Source organism: Pundamilia nyererei, unplaced genomic scaffold, assembly GCF_000239375.1.
Source record: "Pundamilia nyererei isolate P.nyererei 1_Seehausen unplaced genomic scaffold, PunNye1.0 scaffold00001, whole genome shotgun sequence".
Lineage (NCBI taxonomy): Eukaryota > Metazoa > Chordata > Actinopteri > Cichliformes > Cichlidae > Pundamilia > Pundamilia nyererei.
In genome coordinates, this window is record NW_005187402.1 from 7238473 (window position 1) to 7249081 (window position 10609).

At 41.1% G+C, this 10609-nt stretch overlaps 1 protein-coding gene across 1 annotated transcript in view; it reads left to right on the forward strand.

The window, feature by feature from the left end:
- Window positions 1–6270, forward strand: part of cdhr2 (cadherin related family member 2) — a 13369-nt gene extending 7099 nt beyond the window's left edge. The window contains exons 17-30 of the mRNA XM_005719941.1: window positions 774–1013; window positions 1118–1187; window positions 1271–1855; window positions 1945–2019; window positions 2148–2197; window positions 2289–2440; window positions 2651–2747; window positions 2847–2935; window positions 3049–3120; window positions 3302–3437; window positions 4424–4545; window positions 4631–4744; window positions 4844–4921; window positions 5252–6270. Coding sequence (XP_005719998.1) covers window positions 774–1013; window positions 1118–1187; window positions 1271–1855; window positions 1945–2019; window positions 2148–2197; window positions 2289–2440; window positions 2651–2747; window positions 2847–2935; window positions 3049–3120; window positions 3302–3437; window positions 4424–4545; window positions 4631–4744; window positions 4844–4921; window positions 5252–5429 — 2058 coding nt within the window. The 3' untranslated portion in view covers window positions 5430–6270. The remainder of the gene's footprint in view (window positions 1–773; window positions 1014–1117; window positions 1188–1270; window positions 1856–1944; window positions 2020–2147; window positions 2198–2288; window positions 2441–2650; window positions 2748–2846; window positions 2936–3048; window positions 3121–3301; window positions 3438–4423; window positions 4546–4630; window positions 4745–4843; window positions 4922–5251) is intronic.
- The last annotated feature ends 4339 nt before the right edge of the window (window positions 6271–10609 follow it).

Sequence of the window (10609 nt, forward strand, 5' to 3'; positions counted from 1 at the left end):
TATATATATATATATATATATTTAAAATCTGCTAAATTCCATTAAAACTAAAAAATATGGATTTAGGATATAAGAGTCTAGTGAAGTCTGATCCAAACATACATTTCTGGAGAAATTTGCATCACCCAATATCATGGCCTGTCATGTGACATGAATAAAGTGTGTAGCCAGGACTAAAATATTATTTTAAAAAAACTTTCCAAGAAATTGACAGGGAGTTATAATTTTCAAATGCATACACAGTCAAAACATGTCATCATAAATATGAAACATCACTTTTAATTTAAAATAATTTAAATGTGACTGAAATAAATTATTAATTATTAAGGAAAATATGCTTGATATAAACTAGATGTATACCAATCAGGTACATTTCATTTGACCAGATTCCAATAAATGTTTTACACTGTTTTACACAATGTAACAACATTACATCAAAAATGTACATTTAATCAAATGACTTAACCCTGTCAAGGCTGATCCATGAAATCATTTCCAGAAAATTGTATTTTTTTTAAAACTGGAGTGTTTGTTGGACCCTCTGACAAATTATATTAAAAAAGAAATTACATTTCAGGTTACATATATGAGGTTTTGGTCAATATTGTACTTTTGTAGCCTTAAAAGTTTATACGATACATGGCATTACTGGATTAAATTCAGCATTTGGCCATAAATATTTGTTTTCAGGCTTTTATTGCATTTTTGCAGTATCAGCAAAGAAAATCATCTTCCTAAAAGTGTCTCTTCTGATGTTTCTCTGCTTTGGACAGGCTACTGATGGAGATGAGCCCAATACTCCAAACAGCCAAATTGTGTATGGTATCGTGTCAAGCACATACAGTAAGAACTTCACTATAGACCCTGAAACCGGTGTTTTGACAAACCATGTTGAACTGGATCGTGAGGCCTTGGATCCAGTGCTGGAAGGGGAGATTAAACTTGTAGTGACTGCTACAGACCAGGGTGAACCCCCGCTATCCACCAATGTCACAGTTACCATCAATGTACAGGTAGGTATTTTAGCAAGTTGACAGTACCAAGTTACAAGAGATGGTGTAAATGCTGGTACAGCTGATGACTGCCAGTGTTTCTTCTTCTTTATGATCCATTTCAGGACATCAATGATAACACGCCAACAATTTTTGCCCCATCTTACAAATTCTCTGTTAAAGAAGGAGAAAAAGGCAAGTATTTCACACCGCAAAATGTTTTAAGTGTTTACAACTTAACTTGTCAGGGTTTTAATTCATATTTATCATTCATTCAGGTGCATTTGTTGGCTCTGTTGAAGCTGAGGATTTGGACCAAACAGCAGAGTTTAATCGCATCTCTTTCAGCATTGTCGATGGGAGCTTTGGGAACTTCATCATTCGAACCTTCACTGCCACAAGAGGTTTCATGGGAAACATCACTGTGGACCCAGACATTGAGCTGGACTATGAGAAAGGCCCCAAAAAGTTTAATATGAGGGTAGAGGCAGCAGATCTGGAGTCAAATAAAGCTACAGTGATGGTGGACGTAGATGTGCTTGATGTAAATGATGAGCGACCTGAGTTCACGCCAATAGCATCTATGACAGTGAAGGAGAACACCACAGTAGTGGAAGCTGTTGGGAGTTTTAAAGCGGAAGATAAAGACGGGAGTCATTCTCTGGTCTTTGAGCTGGAATCCGTCAAATGCAGATGCAATAACACCCTAGATTTCTGCGACTTGTTTGTCCTGGATCCAAACGGAGAGGTCAGGGTCAACCCTAAGGTCACGGTGGATTATGAAAAATGCGACCAGGCGATTGTAGAGGCTCAGGTGGTGGACATTAACACAGAGAAGGGATATAACAACAGCGCCACAACAGGTCAGTAATGGGTTGTTTGCTGATAATAAGAGTAAGCCATTAAAACAAACAGCTTACATAAAAGCTGGTTCACTGTCATTTCTCTTCAGGCCTAATGGTGATCAACATTGAAGACATCAATGACAATGCCCCAGAATTCATTTTCTCAGACAGTCAGGTGTTTGGTGAGTCCTCTCAGAATAACCACTCGTCTGCAGTACTTACCAACAGGGCCACGTTCTTTCACATATCGCCCTAAATTTTTAAAACATTATATGAGTCCAACGCTGATTTTTTTCTTCTTCTTTTATAGTTGTGGTGTCAGAAAGTGCAAGCAAAGGGACATCAGTTGCAGGGGTCACTGTGAGTACAACTGAAAAGCAAAAACACCTGACCTCATTTCGGCATGTTAACGATGCATGAAGCATGATGCTCTACTTCATGTCTTTCATAGGCTACAGATCGTGACAGTGGCATAAACAGTCAGATCGAGTTTAAAGTGACAGATGTGAAATTCCAAAACACCAACAATGAAATAAGTGACAAGGGGGCACTGTTTGAGGCTGTCACCACACAGCAAAATGACCGCTATGTTGGGATTATTCAGTGAGTACAAAATCGTCTCCTGCAGTCACAACTCAGTCTGCTCTGGTTTTTCTCACAAGTGTCGGTGTTTTTACTTTTACTTATATATTTACATTTATACTCGAGCAGGGATAATAGGAGCCCATGCACGTGTTGTTTTTTCCAAAATGATATTGTCATGGGTGCATTTTTATGGTTCTTATGGGTGTGCTTCCCTTCAACTATCCACAGATCTACACAGACACTTGATTTGACACTGAAGGGGAAGTATTTGGTAACAGTCTCTGCGACTGATCCCGGCAGCCTGTCCTCTAGCACCGTGCTGGATGTAAGTGACGTGGGATTTGCTTACCCTGTGTTGTATATTGAAAACAGGCTGTAAAACTTGCAGCACACACCAATGTTTGCATTCTTTTTATAACTGCAGATTTTCACAGTCGATGAATCCTACAAAGTCGAACTCAGGTTTGCAAATAATCAGATTGAGGTTGAAAAAAAGCTCAGTGAGATCAAGAGGTAATGTCTGAATCATTAGTAAAGACTATATCTGATCTAATCTGCTAATTTTCATTCAGTCACCACTTAAATCTACCCATTTTCTTCCCCCCGTCATCTTCTGGGACTCTTAGAGCACTTATGACTGCCACTAAGGCTGCCGTTGAAATTGTTGCTCTTAGGCCTTACAACAGTGAGACATCCAGGTAAGTTCCCTTTCATATCTCCTTGCTTACTCCTATGCTTTGTTTTTCCTCACTAGGTGGTGCAATTGCACATGTAGACAAAATGTCAATGGCAGCAACTCCAGGTTTTAGGTTTTAAACAGCTGAAATGTGTTGATTTAATTTATGTGTATGTGTGTGTGTGTTTTAATGGTTCTCTCAGGGCTACAGAGAAAACTGTTGTGGTAGCTTATTTTGTCTATGCCAATGGAACGGCCCTTACCTCTGTTCAAGTGGAAATAATGCTCTCTGATGCGGAACACTTTCCTAAGCTGATAGAGCTTGGGCTAGATAACATTGTAAGTACGGTTTTATTTTTTAAACACGGCAAAAAAACAACAACAATTTTTCTGCCTCTTCTTTATATCTTCTTGGTCATTTCGTCATCATTTATTCTTCTTTTTTGATAAATTGCTGTTGGCAGTCTAATACAAAGTATTTCAGAGTCAGCACAGGGGCAGGGGATAGTTCACTGATTCTTTTCACCAAGTTCAATGTGTGCTCCAACAAGCACTCTGGCTCCACCAGCAGGTTAAATTCAGAATTGTTTCATGTGTATCACTTTTAAAAAACATGCCTAATTTTCAATAATTTAGGATTTATATTTATTAAATATTAAAAGGCATTTGATTTCCCATAAAGGTGGATCACGTGATCTTCAGAAACAGCCGTAACTACGTTGAGATTAATGACTCAGTGTATGTAACATTACAGTGTATGTAAGGGATGGTGCATTTGAATTATATTGGCTATATGGAAAAATTACTTATATTAAATTACTTTAATATCAGTGTTGACCCCCCACCCCCCCCAAAAAAACATCAATAAAAACCAAAAAAAAATGTAACTGATTTTTTACATGTACATTTTTTCATGGAATTTTATTACGTAAGTATATGTAAAATGCTACATTTAATGGAATCTTGTCAAATGAAGTCACATTTTTTAATTATTTGAATAAATAAACCTTTTTATAAATTTTATATATTACAGTTGCATTTTACTCAAAATTATTGCTTTGTGTATATTGAGGGTGTAAAAACAATTTTTTAATGTAGATTTAGAAAAGTAAAGTAAAATATATTTTACAGGGATAAAGACATTTAAAATCTGGTTAAAGGAGACAGCAGTAGCAATCCCTTTGGTTCATTTTACAAAACAATTAACTCCAGATTAGTAAGAGGTCTGATAAGTCTGATCAGTATTAAAGGACATGTGAAAATTGTGAGGTTAGTGTAAATATAATCTACATATGAAACTCGAAACCTGAAACCTCTGTTTTTAGGGGACTGCTCCCGAGGAAGAAAAAACGGTGGACACAGTAAAATATGTCCTGCTGGGGATTGTGGCAGGCCTTGTCATTGTACTTCTTGTCCTCACCACTTCACTCCTCTGCACTCGCAGAAAGTAAGAAAATGTGATACCTATGATTTCAAACAACTATGACCAGCAGGGAGTCTGTGTACTGACCACTCATCATTCCACCCTACAGCTACAGAAGGAAGCTTAAGGCTGCTAAAGCTGCAGAATCTGCATCCAGTATGAATTATGACAACCAGAAAAATGGTCTTATGCTACCTGGAACCAACAAGTATACTATGGAAGGGTGAGGAGACAAAACCTTATTCAGATAAATGAAATAGGCAATGGTATGAAACCTAATGCATAAGTTTGCCTTCTAACATGTGTCACTTCTCTCTGATAGTGCTAATCCTGTGCTCAACCTGAACATCGACACAACCATCGAGTTAGAAGAGAGCAGCTCTGATGATGACAAACACAGGTAAAACAAAAACAACAAGGAAACAAAGAACCCTGTCTGTAAATCGGTCCACTGCCTACAGAGAGCAGTTACTGGCTTGATCAACACAGTTTGATAAGGTGGCTCACGGTGAAACGCAGCTGCGCTCACCACTCTGTAGCTGTGCTGGTTAATAAACCGGGATGATTTCCAGGTGAACATTTTGCCACAGAGTGCCCACTACAGCATGTTGTGACAGAGCTGGCTCTGTGCTTCCAGCAATGCCATGTGATTGTTGTTTTTAAATCAAAAACCTTGAAATGATCATTTGTTCATATTGTCTCCCTCTTTCTCTTTGTTTTTCCACCAAAGCCATCTAAGCTTCAACTCCGACGACTCTGACTTGGAAAGTGCTCGACATCCGAAAGAGGATCCACCAGGGTACACTGAGCCTTTGCATGAAGCACTGACCCTGGCTGACCAAAACCAAAGCACTGACAACCCCCTCATGGGGTACAGCAACCCTGTATTTGACACCACAGATTTGTAATGTAAATAGTGAAGGCCAGATGCCTCAGCTAGACAAATGTAGCTTCTTTGTAATCAGGCATACCAAATCAAACTTATTATATAGTTCTTGATGAAGACTTCATCTTCAAATAGCCTTTTCTGTATTACAGATTTAACTTTGAAGCCTAAACACCCTTTACAAGCATAAAACTGAACCAAAGGGGGGGTCCTATTTTGTGAAAAAGATCTAATTGTATAAAAGTGTAATGATTTCAAAGACCTTATTCTAATCCAGGCAAAGAGCTGAAGTATGCGAACTGCTTGTTTGCTGTAGCCTCATAGTTTGTACATAGGTATGAAAGTGAAATCAATATCGATGGCCTAAAAATATCTAAATAAACTCTTCCTCTATCTTTCTGTAGAGACAGTTTCAATCCATGCAGTATAAAAAAATGAATAGCAGCAGTGGTTAAACACACAAACTTCTTGCTTGATGCACATGTGAATCACTTTATTTTTGTTATTATAATAAGCAGTGGTTTAAAAAGGGTTTGAATTGCTTTTGAAAGAAACTGTTTCTTAAAGTTATACCAACACAGAAATCAAGAAAAACAGATAAATTTAAAAAAAAAGGTTTCAAAATGTCAGTGTATGAATGAAACCCTTATTTATAACTGTGTGTCTGACAAAATCTCGCTCTCTCTTTCCCTGTTTTAATTTGTCAGTGTTTGCTATGAAATTCTTGATGAAGAGAAAAAAAAAAAAAACTCATGCAGAGTGACTTCCAACAAGCAGCAGATTGAAAAGATTATTCACTGTTTACTGACACCTAAATGAATGTAACACAAGTGCAATCCATGAATAAATTCTGATCCTTTGAATGTGGACCTGAAGTTAATGCTGGTGAACACGGACATTCACTGACACTGTAACAACCGCTTGTTCAAAACACGTTTAAAATCATTGCCTTCGCATAATTTACAACAGGATCACAGATTATGGCATTAAAATACTGTGAGCACTCATGACTAAAAATACCCTGATATCAGGAGTCATTACTTTCCTCGAAAGGTGATTGTACGCGTCATCAGTTTTTTTGTCTTTTTTTTTTTTTTTACACTTTTCACAATACAAACAAGTCAAAACACTGCCAAATCTAAAGCAATATATAAGACATACAAAAGCCTGCACTGACAGTAGAGACTCCTCTTACAAAGAGATCAAGGCAACACTTAATCGATTTAAATATCCCCCAGGCCACCAGGTCACAAATCACACTCCAAACCTGTCATTACACTATCATCTCTCTCTCTCTGTCGAAGCTTAACAAGCTTTTTAGCAACCAGGAGAAAAGCTGGTTGCCATGGCTTCACATTGTGTGAGGTGAGTGGAAAAAACAACAACAAAAAAAGCACCAACAGCTAAAATGAGTCAGTGGATGGTTTCAGCGAAAAACACTAAAGGAGGAGAGCCAGGCTGATGATGACGCTGACGCATCGCTCTCATTTCCCCAAACGCCCATCATCACTCTGTCGGTGTGTGCAGAGAGATTTGTGAATAAGATACCAATCAGCGAGGGTGGGGTGTGTGGGGGATAAAAAGAGAAATCATAATTTATGGCTGCTTTCTCAGCGGTTAATGCTTCTCGGCGCAAACTTCATATTAAATGCTTTTGTGCTTGCTTGTCTTGAGCGAAGGTGTGAATTTTGTCCTTCTTTTTCTCACACCGTCGAGACGACGTCATTCAGTGGATGCACTGGATAACAACCACGTGTATCAGATCCCATGTAAACTTTCTCTCCTGTCACTCAGTGGTATGAGCTCTGGAGCAACAGTGTGGCTGCTGCATGTTCTCCATCAGCAGGCGGAAGGGGTTTCTTCTGCGTCGGCCCGCTTTCCCATCATGCTCCCCTCTTCTCCCTGCACGACCCTTACCTGAACCCCCCTGGGCTATCTCGGGGGTCAGGGGTGTAGCTGTGGGGTTGAGCGGAGGAGGCGGTGGCATGGAGGATTGCCTCTTCTGCTTCTTCACCTGCTTCTCCAGGTGTTTCTGGATGGCAGAGCCCAGCACGGCTACTTCCACCACAGCTCCGTACACCTCCCACGTCATCCCCTTCTCATCCCAGCTCACCTCCTGCACTGGCTCCTCGCATTTCTCCTCATCTTTCTCCTTACAGTTTATTTCCTCCTTTGTGTTCTCTTCAACTCCCTCCACCTTTCTCTCTTGGGTTACTTTCTCCTCTTTCTCCTCCATCACCTCCTCTTTCTTTACCTCTTTCTCCTCCACTGCCTCCTCTTTCTTTACCTCTTTCTCCTCTGTCGCCTCCTCTTTCTTTTCCTCTTTCTCCTTCTTTGCCTCCTCTTTCTTTTCCTCTTTCTCTTCCGTCGCCTCCCCTTTCTTTTCCTCTTTCTCCTTCTTTGCCTCCTCTTTCTTTTCCTCTTTCTCTTCCGTCGCCTCCTCTTTCTTTTCCTCTTTCTCCTTCTTTGCCTCCTCTTTCTTTTCCTCTTTCTCCTCTGTTGCCTCTTCTTTCTTTTCCTCTTCCTCCTCCACTATCTTCTCCTCTATGCTAGGCTCCTTCATGACCTGAGGGAAAGTCATAATCGTGGGAGTTCTCGGGGTCATGGGTGCGGTAGCGACAGAGCGAAACTCCACCTGCTGACCCACCTGCAACTCAGCATCTTTAGTCTCTGTGCCCACAGCCCCACATTTTCCAAAAGAGGTGGGGAAATAGAAGGCCTGGTCCCCCTCAGGTGGGGTCATGGGGCTGGTGGCCACAGACTGACACTGTACTACCTCCAGGCTCACCTGTGTGCGGATGTTATGGCAGCCAAAGGGAGCCGGTGATTCAGGGATGGGGGATTTTTTTGCAGAAACAACTCTCTCTTCTTCACGTGCATCTTTGTTTTCGACCTCTGACTGCTCGGATCCTGTGCATGTTTTCGGATGTTCGCTGACAGCAGCAGAAGGTACTTTAGTTTGTGGATCGTTTGTGCTCCCGTGAACACTTTCACTGAAGGACTTTCCTTCCTTCCTCTTTATATCACTGCAGCTTTCTCCAACCTCATCTTCATCTATTTTGATCATCTCCGGTTCAACAGAATAAAAAAACGACTCAGCCTCGTCCGTTTCTTCCTCCTCATTGTTGCCATACTGGGTCACCAAGATTGTAATGTCTTGATCCATACTTCCCATCCTCTGCTGCTTACACTGCTGATTGCTACCCTCCACACTTACATGTGCGCCTATTAACTCAGCATCCACTCCATTGGTGGAACTCTCAGTCATCTCCTTTGATGTAGTAAATTTTAAAGTTTCAGTTGTTTCTGACACAGCATCTGCTGAAACTTTTGTCTCCTGCTGACCAGTCTCCCTCTGCTCCTCATTCTTTTTCACTTTCTCGTCCCTTTGCACTGGCTCTCTCCCGATAACCTCTGGGAAAGCCATGCTATATGGGGATTTGGGGGTCATGGGGGATGTGGCGACAGAGCAGAACTCCACTTGCTGACCCACCTGCAACTCTGCATCTTTAGTGTCAGTGCCCACGGCTTGAGGTTTCCCAAAAGAACTTGGGAAGAAGAAGGAATGGCTGCCCTCTGGAGGAGTCATGGGGCTGGTTGCTGCCGAGCAGCACTGGACCACCTCGAGGCTCACCTGTGTGCGCATGTGGTGCTGCCCAAAAGGGGCCGGGGAGCGTGGGTCATAAGGGTCTGGAGTTGATGGGACAGCAACTGAGATTTTCTCAATTCCTGCATCTTTTCCTCTGTTGAGATTTTGATCTTCAAAGTTTTCCTCTTGAATTTCAGGTTTTCCATCTCCATCACTCAGAAACTTGATCGTCACCTTTGCATCGTTATTTGTAGCTGCTGTTGTTGTTTTATTGTGCTCTTCTGTTGCAGGCATGGCATCGATCTGTGTGCAGTTTTTAACTCGTTCAGTGTCTGTTAGGTCAGCATTGCTATAATCCCCCCCTGAAAGCACTTGATCTTTAGATATTAGGTTTTTCTCTTTCTCCTCAACAGAGCTGACATTCCCCTGTAGTGCCGGCTGATAGTCCCCTTGAGTGGTTGACTCTTGACTCCTGTACAGTTGAGGTCCTTCAGGCGCAGCAGTGCTATCTGAGCCTCCCGGACGCCCCCCATTATCCGTCTTCTCGCAAGGCTGGTGGTCCTCCGTGACACCTCTCATCTCATCCTTAAGGCTTCCCATTCTGTCTCCGCATTAAAGGGCTAGAATTACCTGCAGGAATAACACAGCAGTGTGAAAGTGTCCGTGCAGTTAATCATCGGGAACAAGCACAAGCACAAGCGGAAGATAAAAATATTCTGTCATGCGATACGAAACGAAATTGATATTATTCAGTTATTCAAATAGACACAGGAGCATCACTGCTACTACTTGATCAGAATTGTTTGCACACTTACTTTAATATCGCAGGACTATCTTTTTAAATACTTTAAAAAGAGACAAAGTCAAATCTTCATGCCCAAAAATATCTCATTATCAGCTCCTGTCTGAATTCTATTCTAGTCCATAATTATATAACACAAACAGCGTGCACATGAATTCAGAGTTGTTTTCAAAATGTAACTAAAAAACAAGCATGATTACAAAAGGAGATCTCAGAAAATTAGGACATACCTCAGCAGTCTAAAGTCAGGCTGAAGCCACTCCACAACTCTTCTTCAGATTTGGGTCAAACATTGCAAATCTCAGCACCGATTGCGACAAACATCTGTCCGTGCATCTCCCCCCGGTGATTGATGCTGATTGCAGTGGCTACAGGTTTGTCTCTAGAAGAATCTATCTTAGGCAATCCTCGCTCTTTAGGCTGTGGCTGTGTCTATTGAAAAGCTTCACATTTCCAGTTTCCCTGGAAACCACGGTCGGGTTTCTGGCAGTGAGTGGTAATGTAATGGCAAAATCTCTCTACAGCTCTCTAATCAGCAGTAAATCATAGTAATTAACTTCAGGTTCTCATAGAAACACAATGGCAGCTACGTGCACAGAGATAAACCTGTGAACTGGCTAATCTGGAGAAATTTTAAAGGAGGCATAAATTGGTGATAAAACTCTCACGTCATTACAAATGATCATGAGGGAGGGAGGGTGAAGTATGCAGAAGTGGGATTTCTCTTAGCAATAATGAAGCAGTGTTTTGAACTAAAACAGCAGTGTCTGTGTGTGTGTGTGTGTGTGTGTGTGTGTGTGTGTGTGTGTGT